The 17,602-nt window shown below is 36.9% G+C and overlaps 1 protein-coding gene across 1 annotated transcript; it reads right to left on the reverse strand.

Moving 5' to 3' along the window:
* Window positions 1-295: 295 nt before the first annotated feature.
* Window positions 296-17,385, reverse strand: LOC126259579 (aurora kinase C-like). Its single transcript, XM_049956487.1, has 7 exons — window positions 17,164-17,385; window positions 16,977-17,072; window positions 15,940-16,131; window positions 15,733-15,867; window positions 15,462-15,620; window positions 4,289-4,520; window positions 296-621 (listed from the first exon to the last, which is right to left on the reverse strand). The coding sequence occupies exons 1-7, from the start codon at window positions 17,247-17,249 to the stop codon at window positions 523-525; spliced, it is 999 nt and encodes a 332-aa protein (XP_049812444.1). The 5' UTR covers window positions 17,250-17,385; the 3' UTR covers window positions 296-522.
* Window positions 17,386-17,602: the final 217 nt, after the last annotated feature.

Genomic DNA, 17,602 nt, shown 5'->3' on the forward strand with positions numbered 1-17,602 from the left:
GCAGTTGGGACAGCAGGGAAGACTTCATGAATTAAATCATTCCAGCAAAATGTTAGGTTTTTTAATACAATGAATTCAATAAATTACAAATCAAACTTGAAACCAACATCTGCACAATGAATAATTCAATAAATACTTAACAAAATTTACATTTAATTGATATCTTACATTTGTATACATAATTAAAAACAGAAAAAAAAACAAAAAAAAAAATCAGCTTGAAAGTTAAAATCTTTAGACAGTAGGAAGCTAATCTGGTGAACTGAAGAAACTAGTACCTCTGTAGAAAAACAAACAAAATTGGGATCAACATCACATCCAAATATTATTAATAAAAACAAAAGTCAGAAAATTACAAAGTTATTAAGTAAACAATCAATAAATCACATAAAAAGGGATTTGTTGTTAATCACAGTAATTCAGTGCAGTTTCAATGCCCTAGATCCATTCAGTATCTAGACTGTACTGTTCACAGGTAACTGATTCATGTGTCTTTCACTTGTTGCACCAACAGTATAAATCTTATTTTACAGTCTTTTCTGTAACAGCATTTTTAAGAATCCATTGGTGTTTCAACACTTCTTGCAGAGGTAGTCTGTTCTGTGGTACAACCACAAGTAGCTGCAAAGAAGAGATGAACTTTGTTAGGTCAGATGTTAACCTACAGCCAGTAAACCATTCAATTCCAATGGAAATAAAATTTAGAAAACGACATGAGGCAAACTAAGACATGTCAGAGTGATCAGAATGAGAGAAGGTTGTCAATCATCAGCTGATTTACATAATAACCCAATGAATAGCTATTTCTGACACATAGCATATCACAAATTACTGCAAGACAATATTCATTTCAACGACTTTAATTATAGCTTATACTCAGTTCTTTGTGATAGGTAAAATGTTCGAACACTTCCATTTGTTATGTTTTTCTGCCATGCATAATTTTTTTTCTATTTTTAGTGCAGTTGCATATGTTATATGTAATCTGTACATGAAAGTGTAAAATTGTTATTTAGGCAAAGTTCTATTTACATGTATTGACTAGTTCACTGTATTAATCTTCCCCATTACAATGATGCAATTAGTTTTACTTGTTCACATAATTAAAAGTTAAAACAAACTGACAATTATAAAACAGAACATAGCAAAAAACAAACATTGTGACATGATAGGCATAATATTAAAAGGTGTTACCATTCCTTTGAAACTTGACAATTCACTCTTCCTGCGAGTATACTTTAACTAAAAAAAAAAAAAAAGCTGACATCAAAAGTTCGAACCTTCATAATTTCAGTTGCCCATTTTGCCTCAGTGCAGTGTACTTCGACACTATATTTTCTTACTACATTTTTTCTAACAAGGGAACCTCCCCATCGCACCCCCCTCAGATTTAGCCATAAGTTGGCACAGTGGATAGGCCTTGATAAACTGAACACAGATAAATTGAGAAAACAGGAAGAAGTTGTGTGGAACTGTGAAAAAATAAGCAAAATATACACACTGAGTAGTCCATGGGCCACATAGACAACATCATGGAGAGTGGGAGCTCAGGAGCGCCGTGGTCCCGTGGTAGCGTGAGCAGCTGCAGAACGAGAGGTCCTTGGTTCAAGTCTTCCCTCGAGTGAAAATTTTACTTTCTTTATTTTTGCATAGTTATTATCTGTCTGTTCGTTCATTGACGTCTCTGTTCACTGTAATAAGTTTAGTGTCTGTGTTTTGCGACCGCATCGCAAAACCGTGCTATTAGTAGACGAAAGGACGTGCCTTTCCAATGGGAACCGAAAACATTTGATCGCAAGGTCATAGGTCAACCGATTCCTCCACAGGAAAACACATCTGATATATTCTATAGGACACTGTTGACGGCGTGTGTGTCACATGACAGGAATATGTTGTCGACCCACCTAACTTGTACACTTGGCGAATGGGTAAAAAGATTCTTCTACCGTGCCCGATTTAGGTTTTCTTGTGGATGTGATAATCACTCCCAAAAAAGTGATGAAAACATAAGAGTTTGTCGCATAAACCGAAAATAAAAAATTAAACTTTTCACTCGATGGAAGATTTGAACCAAGGACCTTTCGTTCCGCAGCTGCTCACGTTACCACGAGACCACGGCGCTCCTACGTTCTCAGTGTCCTTGATGTTGCCTATCATCCCATGAACTACTCAGTTTGTATATTTTGCTTATTTTTTTCACTGTTCCACACAACTTCTTCCTGTTTTCTCAATTGATCTGTGTTCAGTTTTTCAAGGCCTATCCACTGTGACAACTAAATCTGAGGGGGGGGTGTGATGGGGAGGTTCCCTTGTAAGTCAGATGATACCCCATTATTAATTGACGAGGTCATTAACAAAAATTTTGCATGATTTATCATAACATAAAATTACTTTCAAGCTGGATGTCATACTTCTAGTTACAGTATTCACAACGTAGAAGCATAACAATTTTACTTTTACACTTTACAAGCCTTCAACATTTTTCGTAAACCTGGTGACTAATCCTATAATCCATCCAAAATAGCAAAATCTAACCTAACCTATTGTTGAAACATTATGTAGTTCCTCACAACATTCTTTAAATAGTCCACCCAACCCTAAAATCACCAGACCAGCTTCAAATATGAAATGCGTATCACCTATTTGAAAGGGGGCAGTGGCCAGAAAGCATAGAAGAAATTACTATGTCAGTCCGTGCAGGAAAGTTCACTGCAGTCATAACAACTCATAAAATGCAATGTGTTCAAGTCAAATATTATATTCTGTCATTTATTAACTCAATGACGGTATCTTGTAATTACTTCACACTGTAAATTTGCATTCAACTTTGATGACTGATTCACTTTGATGATGGTATACTGCTAAGATAACAATTCAGTACAGCAATAGACAGTATTGCTTAGTGCAAAGATATGTTCACTGTGCAATCTGATTGAAGTGTGATGTTTGCTCAACATGAAAAATAGTGTGTTACACCTGTTAAAGTATTCGGTCACCCAACATAGTTACTAATATTGTAACTTATATTGACTGTATTTTGCCACGCTAGACAATTGCTGATTCTTTTGTCGAGTGTAGGTCTACTGCACTATAATCAGATAGAAAGAACTGTGACCAACTGCAGTATGTAACATTTCTTTAATAGCATTTAAAAGAACTGTGAAATCTCAACTGGCCGTCAATTGTTAATACTTCTAATGTGTTGTTAAGAGTGATAATATTCAGCATTACATACTGTGTGGGCTACATTACTGGAATTATCCTTCTGCACTAACAGTTTTCAGCCTGTCACAATGACCAAAAGGAGAGACTCCAGCTACCAAGAACAATGAAGCAGGTAAAGCGAATTAGTTATAACTGACAAAATAAAGTTCAAGCTGTCTTATGTTTGTTGCACGCTCTTAATTTTATGTAATCTCCATATTATTGGCCTAGGTACTGTTTCAAATGGCTATTCTACCAATACGTCAACTGTCAATCCAGGTGCTTTATACTACTTGCGTGTAATAGTACAACCACCTTTCATAAAGCTATCATTGCCAACAGTTTTGCTCCCCTCTCACTAAAATAATTCAAAAGTCGCTCAACTGTAAATATATCTGTTTATCCAAACAAAACAGAATTGTGGCACACTACTGGAAAAAAAAGAGGAAAAAACATTACTTAAACAGCAATTGGAATCCTACTAATATTCTGACAACACAGCTGTTAAACAACAAAAGTTCAACTAATTGGCAGATTTCATAGTTTAAAATTTTTATTTTTGTTTCACCTTAAGTTTCAAATTTGTATAAACATCCTCTCATTATGGAATGTACGGAATGTTACTGTTTCAAATAAAATACTGTGTGTGAGATCAAAGGTATTGGTGCTTCACATTTGTCATGAAGCTAAGTTTGAATTCATAAGAATTTGAAAAATTTCTCTCTGTTCTGTAACATTTCAAACAATGAGAACTTCATGCAGGAATATCAACAATGTAGGAAAAGATAAATTGCTACTTACCGCAAAGAAGACACTGCAACTGAGAAGACACTTACATAAAGCTTTCAGCCACAGTCTATATCAGCAAAAGAGAAACACATTCATACACACAAGCACGCATACCTCATGCATACATTACCGCCACCTCCAGCATCTCGAGTCGGAATGCATTCCGGCCTGAGGTGCTGGTACTGTGCATGTCTGCAACTTAATGTGTATTCTTTATTATACCAACATTTCTTATTTAATATAATGAATTATTTAATATAATGAACTATTTAATATAATTATGAAATAAGGTCACCTTTGCAATAAGATCCCTTGCATCATTTGAAACAAATGGTGGGAATGAATATTGAGCTCTGCTTATTTGGCGACACATATCATCATAAACAGCAGATTCAAATGGCGGCTTGCCAACTAAACATTCGTAGCAAAGGACTCCAAGGCTCCACAGATCAACATTTTCATCATGAGGATGATCTTTGATCATTTCAGGAGAGAGATAATCCAGCGTCCCACATAAAGTAGTCCTCCTGAAAGTGAAGATGCCAGGAATTCATGTGCCAGAAACAAGGTGCAAACTAACAAATATGAACACACTTAAAGGCACAATGAAATCATGATTAATAATCTCAATATTACTGTGTCCCTTGAAACACCAAATGGTGTTCTTCCGTTGTCCAGAAGAACCTACTGCTTTGGCCTTTCACGATTTTATCAGCACATATTAGAAACCAGAATGTAGGGTATTCAAAGTTGTAAAATAGCTAAGTTTGCAGACCATACTGCATTTAAAATGACTTGTTGGATTACATCTCCCAACTGTCCGACAGCGGAAGCTCAGACAGATAAGTACAGATGCCAATACTGTTTCACGCTGGAGTCAGCTATAATCAGTCGTGGGCAGCCCATTTTGTAAGTGATACTGTACCAGGTAAGCTGCTGATCATTACAGTAACATTGCTGGTTAACTGGCATTTTGTACAGGCACATTATCAATTGCTGAAAGTTAGTTTGTGTGTGGTATTGAGAGACCAGATTGCAGGAACTCAGTTCAGATTGCAGGAACTCAGTTTCAAGGTTTGAAGTGTCAAACAACATGGACGTTTATTCAAACTATACATACATACGAATATCAATTTAAAGAAACATACCATTATGATTCTATTCCATTTATGACCAAGATCTTCCATCTGTCACAAGATGGCACTCAAAATTTCTAGTTGTGCTTGCTTCTGTGGGTTTCGAATGGGCACCATTTCCATAGACTTCACTTTTCGAAACATCTTTAAACCTTGATCTTTCACATTATGTTTTAGATTTATTCTTTGTCTTATTTGTTTACTCTTTGGATTTTCTGTTTTGGCCCCCTTGATTGTATCAAGTTTGATCCATCAGCAGGCACACAACACTCACTTGGGGAGTAACTGTATCAACAGATTTTAAATCACTAAGGCATTGGCCAATACCTGTAGAAGATTGAATTTCCAGTAGAAGCAATAGAAACACAGATCAGAGCAGGAGGGGAAATTTCAGTATAGCCGAGAGACATTTGTAGGTGAAAAAGCTATTCCCAGCTTTCAAAACTTAGTTTCTTCCTCAGACATGAAAGATGGATAGGTCTGAAGGACAGTTCATTCAAGTGCCAAGTTGAGAGGGAAACACTGTCATAATGAAGACAAGAGAAGACACAGATACGGGAAATTCGAAACTTAACACCTAGGATCTCTCCACTTCTTTACCAGAAGATTTCTCTCTCACATTAATTAACTGAAAAGCTAATAACATGTCAACAGCAATCCTAAGCATTGAAAAATATGGGAAATAAGTAATACAATAAGTATACATTGCAAACATTTACCAACTACAATGACTACATCGTATCACTACTGATAGTAGTACCGCTTAAGGTGTGCTACTAGTGACTAAGTAAACAAATCCTTCCAGCCACAGACAGTTTTGGGAGCCACTTTTAATTCAGACAGCAGGTAAGACTACAACCAATAAGCCGCTTAGGAGTTTTTCCAGCAGTAAGATGGCAATTACGTTTGTTTTACTTCTGGTTTCAAACAAACATGAAGCAGAATACTGAAGTTAATCTTATCTGGCCCAAGTAAAACACCGATAGTAGACTCCACATCTCACACTATAAGTCTAGTGTTTTATATCCCTGTGTTATTCAAAGTAAAATTTAACCTGGTTTTTAGTACAGTTTCACAGTGTTGTAAACAACATGGGAATTTGGTTGGCTAGCTGATCATTTTGAAGAGAGGGGAAAAAAATGTTTTTACAGTGCTCTAATGTCATTTCCTTGTACAGCAGTGATATTACACATTCATTCTCTTACAGAAATCCTAATCTTACAGCTTACGCAGTGGAACATTATGTTGTTTGAGAACTGGTGCTACGATCTTTTGACACTGAGCAGTAAGTGACGATCTGATGTGTGATCATACGTGGAACACTGACAGTGAGATTGTGTCTGTGACAAATTAACCGATGGAATTAAAGTGTCCACAGTGAGAGCCAAAATATAATCTCCATCTATCTGTAGGTATCAATTCAGCTGCAGAATACCTCTTACTCTACAGCTAAAGTAGTTAGGATAAACTAAATCTAATATATGAAGACTGGCCTCTTAAATTTATAAGCATGGCTGATTCTCTGTTTGATCTGGGAATGTAGCACAACAGTGAGGTGAAGTTTTGTAAGCCTGGGCATAGCAGAGCACTGAGTACCTAGACAGGTGGCTGTAGGCAGTGGCTGGAATTCCCTGAAAGGATGCTGGTGCTTGCAGCAGCTACAAACACATGGCTAGCTTCCAAGGTGTCCTTTTGTGGTTATGAAATATCACTTGGGGATATTTCATAGAAAATTACTAAGACTGAATCCACTAGAACAATGTAGTGAATGAGGATATCAAATTGTGTGTCTCGCATTCCCAAGTTCAATGTAGCATTACAGAATATTGTGAAACTAGTTTAATTGACAGCAGTTTTCATAAACAGGTTATGTAAAAATACTTTAGATAATGAAGCTGTCACATTCATAAACAATTAGTCAGAATGGAATTGAACAACAAAATTAACACAAATTAACACATTTTTTCTCAAATTTGATCCAGAGCAACAACAATGTTGATTAAAACCAATTATTTCGAACAGAACTAAATATACTCTACAACCACAAATTATGTCAGCAAGTGTTACCCGAGGCCTTTAACTTGTCCTAAATGCTTCTGTGCTCACATGTACATGAAATTCCTACTGCAAATTAAGTGTTATGCAATTTGAGGTAGGCCACAAAGTAAATTGGCTGTAATTCAAAAGTGGTGTCCAATACATAGAAACCAAGAACATCATCATGCAAACAAGCAGGAAATTTCTCTGTTTTTATATGACATTTGTGCATGATTGCACCATATGTTATCATTAAAGCTTAATACAATAGCTATGTTGGAATGTCTTGTAGGTTTGGAAAGTGACCAGCATGACCAGCAGGGGAGAGAGCGGGGGAGGGGGGGGGGGGTGTTATTTCAGTATGTTTAGTTTCAAGAAAAACAATGTAATTTTTAATTATGCTCATTGTAACATCATTTTGTAAGAAGTTCTTAAGACTATAGTGGAGGTGGCGTAAGACAATCCCTGACAGCTCATAGCTTCTACCTGTGAAGCACTAACTGCTGCAGGCAAAAACAATAGCAATCTACAGACCAACTTTTTCATTCTGTGCTGCAGTTGATAACTGTTTGAAGATGCATCATGGGAAGTGAACATGACAACTTACGAATGATGATTAGATAGGAACTAGTGTTAGACAAAAGTCATAATGATTGTATGAAATTACAATATGCAAGGTAGTACTGTCACATTCTGAGAAATGTACAATTCATGAAGCAAATACGAAAACTACTAACCAATCTTATAATCCATATTCGCCAGATCAACAATCATCAATATCTAGCTATCCAAGTTGCAAACAAAGTAATCAATTTGTATCTTCCACCACAACAAGTCATTAGGTGGCAGGGGTAAAATAAAGGGAGCGAAAGGCTATTCACAATTTGTACAGAAACCAGATGGCAGTTATGAGTCGAGGGGCATGAAAGGGAAGCAGTGGTTGAGATGGGAGGTAGACAGGGTTGTAGCCTATCCCCGATGTTATTCAATGTGTATTGAGCAAGTAGTAAAGGAAACAAAAGTTTGCAGTAGGAATTAAAATTCATGGAGAAGAAATAAAAACTTTGAAGTTTGCTGATGACATTGTAATTTTGTCTGAGACAACAAAGGACCTAGAAGAGCAGTTGAACGGAATGGATGGTGTCTTGAAAGGAGCATATAACATGAACATCAACAAAAGAAAAACGAGGATAATGGAATGTAGTTGTATTAAATCAGGTGATGCTGAGGGAATTATAGGAAATGAGATACTTAAAGTAGTAGATGAGTTTTGCTATATAGGGAGTTTTCACTGACTACTATATTTTAAAGCTCATTGGCTATAATCAATAGAAAAAAACTGACATCAGCGGCCTTCTCTAAGTCTACAAATGCAAGAAGTGTAGGTTTGACTTTCCCTAATATATCTTCCAAGATAAGTCATAGGGTCAGTATTGCCTCACGTGTTCCAATATTTCTACAGAATCCAAACTGATCCTCTCGGCATCTACCAGGTTTTCTATTTGTCAGTAAACAATTTATGTTACTATTTTGCAGCCGTGACTTATTAAACTGATAGTTCAGTAATTTTCACACCTGCTTTCTTTGGGATTAGAATCATTATATTCTTCTTGAAGTCTGAGCGTATTTTGCCTGTCTCATACATCTTGGTCACCAAATGGTAGAGTTTTGACAGAGCTTGCTCTCACAAGGCTATCAGTAGTTCTAATGGAATGTTGTCTACTCCTGGGAGCTTGTTTAGACTCAGGTCTTTCAGTGCTCTGTCAAATTCTTCACACAGTATCCTGTCTCCCATTTTATCTTCATCTACGTCCTCTTCGATTTCTGTAATATCGCTGTTAGGTACATCACCCTTGTATAGCCCTCTATATACTCCTTCCACCTTTCTGCTTCCCATTCTTTGCTTAGAACTGGTTTTCCATCTGAGCTCTTGATTTTCATACAAGTCTTTCTGTTTTCTCCAAAGGTCTCTTAATTTTTCTGTATAGTGATATATGCCTCTAAATCCTTACTTTTGTCCTCTAGCCATCCCTGCTTAGCCATTTTGCACCTCCTGTCGATCTCATTTTTGAGACATTTCCATTCCTTTTTGCCTGCTTCATTTACTGCATTTTTATATTTTCTCCTGTCATCAATTAAGTTAAATATCTCTTCTGTTACCCAAGAATTTCTCCTAGCCCTCTTCTTTTTACCTACTTGATCCTCTGCTGCCTTCACTATTTCATCTCTCAAAGCTACCCATTCTTCTTCTAGTGTATTTCTTTCTCACGTTCTTGTCAATCATTCCCTAATGCTCTCTCTGAAACTCTCTACAACCTCTGGTTCTTTCAGCTTATCCAAATCCCATCTCCTTCAATCCCCACCTTTTTTGCAGTTTCTTCAGTTTTAATCTACAGTTCATAACCAATAGATTGTGGTCAGAGCTCACATCTGCCCCTTGCTAATGACCTTAGTAGTTGAGTGCCCTAAAACCCCCACATCTGCCCCTGGAAATTTCTTACAATTTAAAACCTGGTTGCTAAATCTCTGTCTTACCGTTATATAATCTATCTGAAACCTTCCAGTGTCTCCAGGCCTCTTCCACGTATATAACCTTCTTTCATTATTTTTAAACTAAATGTCTGCAATGATTAAGTTATGCTCTGTGCAAAGTTCTACTAGGCGGCTTCCTCTTTCATTCCTTAACCCCATTTCCTACTTTTCCTTCTCTTCCTTTTCCTTGTATCGAATTCCAGTCCCCCATGACTTAAATTTTCGTCCCCCTTCACTATCCTAATGATTTCTTTTATCTCATCATACATTTCTTCAATCTCTTTCTCATCTGTGGAGCTAGTTCGCATACAAACTTTTATTACTGTGGTAGGCTTGGGCTTCGTGTCTATCTTAGCCACAATAATGCGTTCACTATGCTGTTCATTGTAGCTTATTCGTGTTACTATTTTTTTATTCATTGTTAAACTTACTCCTGCATTACCACCATTTGATTTTGTATTTATGACCCTGTATTCACCTGACCAGAAGTCTTGTTCCTCCTGCCACTGAACTTCATTAATTCCCACCATATCTAACTTTGAATAGGTGCACTTTCCAAATAACTGTAAGTGATAAGACAGTTAAATTTTTACTGCATACAATTTACAAGTAAAATGAACTTAATACCTATGATGGTTTAGAAGGAATAAAAAAATACTCTCTCACTTGTAAAATTCAACTTTTTTTTTGTCCATTAATTATAATAAAACAGTTTGATTGTTTGGTGGTTCTCAATTTACTTGTAATAACTTATTACCATCTGCAGTACAAATTGACCAAATTTCATGTTTCTAATCCCATTAGTTTATCAAATAATAGTACCTGAAAGTTAAAAAATGTAGTTTTGAGAAAAATCCATTTAAAGTTTAATACTGCAATTCTAGTATAGTTATTGATGAGAGTTACTTACCACTAATATCTTCCTGCCCCATACTGAGCATCATCTGAATCATACTGATTTTTCTTCTCTTGGTCCCTCTTTTCTTTCCGGCTTCTTTTGTGCATTTTAAATTAGCAATATCTGCTTTGCAGATTCTCTCTATCTATTTGCACCAAGGATTTTGCAGTATTTGAACTAGGTTTTATGCCCAATAATTCCAAAACCTCCGTTTTCTAATTACACCATCATTGAAGCATAAAATACCATAATAAACACCAAATTTGAGGGTTGGAAGCTGAACAAATACAGTTTTTGGTAAGTGGTTCCAAATGACAATTCACACATTCATTTAAATTTTGGGTTTTCCCATGAAGACATTTCTTCAACAAGGTATCTTTACAAAGGTCTTTAAATATCTGTTTAATTTCATTCATTACTGCTGCAGGTAAAGAATGTTTGTGGTCATATCTGGCACTTCTCCTGTACTTGCACCAAGTGTCAGGATCATTCGGGCAAAGACCATGCACTGTATATTCATTTCTGGAAAGCTTATGGGAAAAGATAGCCCATACAGCTTTACTCATGTTTTCGAAATTCCCTACATTTCTTCTTATGGCCAAGCCATAATAATTCTGTAATCTATCTATTCCAACATTTGTCAGGTGACCTTTACCACATATCTTCTTACCATCTTCCAATACTATTTTTGACCTTTCTTTCAAGAATCTTCAACCTCGACCCCATTCTCTTCTGGACATGCCCAATGCACTGATTTAGAAATTGTGACATTAGGACCATAGGATTGTTCTGCAAATAACCGGTCATAAGCCTTGCTGTCACCGTCCCCTAAATGCTGAGTATCTGACACCTCTGTTTGCCACTGAACGATTAAAAATCCTGAGAACTCTTGCTGCTTCCATCCCACCACTTGGACCAGTATAATTCATCTGACAGTTATGTTCATGCTCTTTCTCAGTTCACTGCCACAGGTTTTACAGTACTTGCTTAGAATATCTACAGCAATTACCTTGCCAGTATCAAATGATGTAGCTGTCACACCACCATGTAGTGAACTGTTGTCCATGTTTCCGCCAGCTGCCATCAAAACATGCACAAATATCACCACTTTCACCGTCATAACTTTTCTTGAGTGCTTCTTCAGCTGCTTCCTTCATTGCGACGTCCCAAACTTCAGCAACATTAATTTAAGTCATAAATTTTGCAGGATTTGGAAAGTCAGGTAATGCACATAAGAGTTTGCCCGTCTCCATCCCTTAACCAATAGATCCGAGACCATAAACTAGCCTTATGTTGTTCTCATATAAATTATTATTTGCCATTTTTGATGTCATCGTAGCAACTGCACCACATTTTTTGCAACTCAATGTCAAGTTTGACAAAATCCTGTTTACAAAGACACCAACTCTCACCCAAAGATACGTCATGTGGGCTTTCAAATAAAATGATGGACTGGTGTGGTGGACCTCAACTACGTATCCTTTGACTCAGTGTTGAAATATTAAAAGTTTTGGCTGGTTTCGTTGTCTAGGGGTGGGATACATAGTTGCCACATTACAAGCCTAATACTGCCGAGTCTACAGTATATAATAGGAATACACACATGAATCGAATGGTCAAAGGTCCTTATCACTCAGCAATTGCTATTGTAATGTAGGAATTTATAAATGAAAGATTGCAATTAAAGAAATTCTTCAGGTACTATTTTAACAACTTTAAATGATAGGTACAATAGCAGAAGTACCTTTAAGAATGCCCTTTATTACTGTAAAATACTTATTGGTGTTGATGGTCCAGCAATTAAATAAAATAAGTTGAATAGGGAAACAATAGATTCCTACGGCACGTAATTAGTTATGAACAACATAGCTCACGGGATATTCACTTCTAAACACACACCACGTCTTCACTGTAGAAGCCACGGAAATCTCAAGTGCACAAGTCAGCACTCTTTAAGAATTTCTATCTGCTGCGACCACGCACAAACCGCTCCACATTCTTCAAGTCTTTCTCACGACCGTGCGTCCATCGTGCCTTACCGTCCCGGACTCTCTGTGACCTCTCCCGTACTGTTCTCCCACTTCCAGCCAGTCTCCCCATTCACGAGTGCTGTAATTGGCTAGAGCGCTCCCACCATGTCTTCAAGCCAACGCACATTCACAAACATAATGAAACACATTCGAAACACTGGATTCACATTTAAATAACTTGAAATTAAATAAATATTCCTACGGCTGGACCATAAACACACATTACATACATAAACAAATTAAACAAACATTTATCAGAGGAACAGCAAGCAAGGTAGACCAGTAGTCTAATGTCTCTGCTTTCTAAAACAAAGTAAATATTTCCAATTTCTTTATGAATAGGATGTATCTGATATAAACAAAGACAAAATGGTTCAAATGGCTCTGAGCACTATGCGACTTAACTTCTGAGGTCATCAGTCACCTAGAACTTATAACTAATTAAACCTAACTAACCTAAGGACATCACACACATCCATGCCCGAGGCAGGATTCGAAGCTGCGACCGTAGCGGTCACGCGGTTCCAGACTGAAGCGCCTAGAACCGCACGGCCACACCGGCTGGCTATAAACAAAGACATAGATGAATAAATATATTTATAAGCATGTTGTTACCATTTTTTTGTGTAACTGCGGAGTACTTATGGCCTGACGCGATCGATAGTAATCTGCTACTTTGTCCTCCAACAACTCATGTACTATTCAAGTTACATGCCTGTAATTTATACTAATTTAGATTTACAGTAACAGCTTTCTAAAGACATGTCAATCGACGAAATCTGATGAACCGTTTAGATTTTAAAAATCTGTTGCTGGGTGTTACCGTCGGACACTAAACTTTAAACTAATAAAGATATGGAAAATCTGATTACACCATCAGAAGCATTGTGCAAATAATAGTAATGTACATGTTTCCTTTTTAGGTATCATGATTCATCTGGCTACTATTAATTTCTATACAAACTGTGAAAAGTCTGCCATGATGGTTTCACAAAGTCCGCCATCTTTGGCACTCTTGGCATAAAAGTATCTTTCATCAACACAGCGTCACCATGGAATTCCCGGCCAACTCTGAACTTGGAATATTTTCGGGGCGCCACAATTCGCCCGTTACCTCACAGTCACCACCACATATTCTGCAAACAGTATTTTTGGAAATGAAATCACAGATCATTCTAAGGTTCATCATAATATTTCCAAACGAAGGTTCATCTCCACAAGCTGACTGGGAGGAAATGCCTTTAAGACACTGCAGTTTCTTTCTCGATTTTCTTCATGTCTGATATTCTTGTGTCCTTTGACCCACTATCCTCATTTACCTTTACGTATTTATTTCCTCTGAATTTTAATTTAGACGAGAATTTCTTTATTCATGGCATTTTTATGAAAACATGCAGAACCAAAGAAAATACAAATCAAGAAGTACTTCACTCACAACAAACTTCACTAAGTAACAATGATTAACGCTTGAAAACAATAACAAACACTATCAGAAAAATGAGTATTGATAGTAGATACAGAGTAGGAAACATTGAAGCGATAAAACAATAGAAGCATGAAATAATATACAAGGAGTATAAGAATGCTGTGCATTATCTCCGCATGGCGCAAAAAAGGAAGGCGTGGCATTTAAATGTCAGATTGCACAGAGTGTCAGGAAAACCATTACATGTCAAAAAAAAATTGTCGTATTTATATAAAAGAAAAACTGTTTCACGCAGGAAAGACCAGGCATTTCAAATATGCTAAAATCTAAAAATCGAGTTTTTGAAGCCCACTTGCCTTGCGTTCCCCCTTAAGGAATCTGACATTCCATGCTCCAATCCATAGAACACCAGTTTTCTTTCTTCTGATAAAGACGTCCTCCTGAGTAGTCTCCGCCTAGATATAAGAATGGAGGACTATTTTACCTCCAGAATATTTTACCCAGAAGGACGTCATCATCATTTAACCACACAGTAAAGCTGGATGTCCTTGGGAAAAATTAGGGCTGTAGTTTCCCTTTGCTTTCAGCTGTTTGCAGTATCAGCACAGAAAGGCCGTTTTGATTAATGCTACAAGGCCTGATCAGTGAATCATCCAGACTGTTGTCCCTGTACCTACTGGAAAGGCCACCGCCCCTCTTCCGGAACCACATGTTTGTCTGGCTTATCAACAGATACCCCTCCGTTGTGGTTGCACCTACAGTACGGCTATCTGTATCGGTGAGGCATGCAAGCCTCCCGCACCAGCATCAAGGTCCATGGTTCATGGAGGGGAGGGGAACAAGCAAATGATGGATGAAACCCCAACATGAATTCACACTGAAGGGAGCTTTAGACTGTTAAATTCCCCAAGAAGTGCATCTTAAGTAATAGTCTCCATGGCCATGAAGACTGCCTTATATATGAAGAGGTGGATGATGGAAGTTCAGACAACAAATTTCAAGGGTTTTAAAGGTCAGTGCAGTTTTGTTAACTGAAAGCTTTTAGGTGGCTCTGCAATCTAATAATAAAAATGGTAAAAATGTTTTTCCATTTAAGAAAAGTTGCTTAAAAATTGTGGTGCATCTTATAGTACATAAAATGACAACTCACTTTTCTAGGACAAGTGGCTGCAAGGGTTGACATCACTTTACAATTAGGAGGGGGGGGGGGGGGGAGGGAATGGGGAAATCAACCCAAGTCACTGCGAAGGAGCATATAGACCAAATGCAAGCAGACACGATGACAAAACTTATTGCGAAACTGTCAGCTGCTGATACAAAATTATAGATTGTAAATTACTCTGTTAAATAAATACGATTCAGTTATGGTAGACAGCTAAAATTAACTCTAGAATCATTTCTATACACACCTTGAATGGGGTGAATGGACTGACCAGCCAAAGTCTGCAATTTTCAGTTCACCTTTAGCACCAATAAGCAAGTTTTCTGGTTTGATGTCCCTATGAATCACCTTTTTACCGTGGCAATACAGAAGAGCATCAGCCAACTGTGCTATGTAGGTAGCTGTTCTGAAAATTATTTTTTTGGTATTTTGAGAAAAAGTTGCAGAACAACACATTTAATCTCAGTTCTTAGAAAATAATCTGCATCTGTGTACATTAACCCTCCACCGAATTTTACCTTCCTTCATCTAGCCTTTGTTGTGGCTGAGATTTTATTTCCTTGAAAAGTTCTCCTTTAGGAGCATATTCCAAAATAAGATATACTCTTGCTTTATCATGGAAATAACCATACATTTTCAAAATGTTTGGATGCCTGTAAATTTTGAGAAACATTATGAAGTAAGTATTTATGCTGCAACTGCAGAGTATAATCATTGCAACTTACCTTAAGTGTGACTGTATTTCAATTTCTCTTCTTAGCTGGTGCTGAACATTCGCACTTTCCAGCTGGGATTTGACTAGAACTTTGAGTGCAATTACATATTTCGAATTTTTTTCTCTAGCGAGGTAAACCTTCCCAAACTTCCCTTTCCCCAGTGCTCTCCCAATTTCAAAATCAGACAATGTCCAGCTCTTGCTGAAATAAATTTTATCATTTACTCTATTAATAGTTTTATACAGAGAAAGAAATTTGCTAAGGTCACCAAAGGAATCAAAAAGTCAAAGTAATATGAAAGTTGTCACATTTGAACAGTCAATGTTCCTAAAATGTCTTAGTAGCTGTCAACCCTTTATTACCATATTACTGACAGTTTCACAATGGGACTGGTCATTAATACTATTTTTGCCATCATATGACCCGTATTGCACTGAAAAAGTACTTCGCCAATTTTTTTTTTTTAATAATAAAAGCTAGAAACACTTTATGAAGGTTATAAAGAAATACCACAGTATAGGTACCATCAAACAGTTTATAACCATTCTTTTCTGAAAGATATTTGACAAGGATTTTTTACAGTGTAATTATATGATTAACATGTTCCATGTAAGAAAACTTTCGTGGTTGCATATATGGGCCTACTACAGCGTGCAAGTCTAGGAATTGCAATAACACACATTGTAATTATAATGACCACGATATTTGTTATCACATATCTATAGCACCAGTAACTACCCCTCTAAGAACATAAATAATGACCCAACACTAAGTTTTTTAAAAAAGAATCTGGTCCCAGAAATGCGGTGAAATAAAAGGCATTCGAATAACTACTGTTAAGAAATCTAAAATACACAAATGTACAGGGTTCTCCTTATCCATATGCCTTAACACTAACTAAATGAATATAAAAACATTATCATATTTAGGAATCAAGAAATTCTTCTCAGGTGTACCAACAATGTAGCATAAACGTAACCCACGATTTCATTAAATAAATAGTTTTTTACGTTAACAGTGGGAGGTTATGCGGGAAAAAAAATTACCTGCTGGCCCGCGCATCTTTTGCAGCTTCTTCTTTTCTAAGTTCTACATTAGGCGCCTTCTGAGTAGCCGTTCCAGCTGCCTTTTCCGGCTTCTCACTGAAAACATGACCAAGTGTACCTCTGATATTGCTCCTTATGATTATAGTTGTATTGAAAAAGAAAGTAATTATTTCAGTAAAATGTTTACGTTCGTGGATTCCTTAATTTTTCAGAAGTTTTGATGTCCAGGATCTTAATAACTTTCTTACGCGTTTCTTTCACTGTTGTTGACATTTCACGGTAAGTCCTATTTAACACTTAAAACTGAACTGTTTCGACAAGCACGAGTGCTCTGCGTACATTTAAATCATGCAACTTCTTACACGGTACCAGCTTTTACAAAACGCGCCAAATACTTCGAAACTTACTATTCTACAATCACTACATGTATCTGACAGAAAAGTGTTTTAAACCCAGATGCATTTAAAAGGAAAGTGTGCCTGTTTGCTATTGGCTCTGTTTCGCAACAGTCATTTGTCTATACACACCTAATTGGCTACCGCATGGTACCCAATGCAACAAGTCGATCTCTTAGTCGAACCCATGGTCGAACCACAGTCTAACAATTGTATCTATCACGGTCTAAC

This window comes from Schistocerca nitens, chromosome 5, assembly GCF_023898315.1.
Source record: "Schistocerca nitens isolate TAMUIC-IGC-003100 chromosome 5, iqSchNite1.1, whole genome shotgun sequence".
Taxonomy (NCBI): Eukaryota; Metazoa; Arthropoda; class Insecta; order Orthoptera; family Acrididae; genus Schistocerca; species Schistocerca nitens.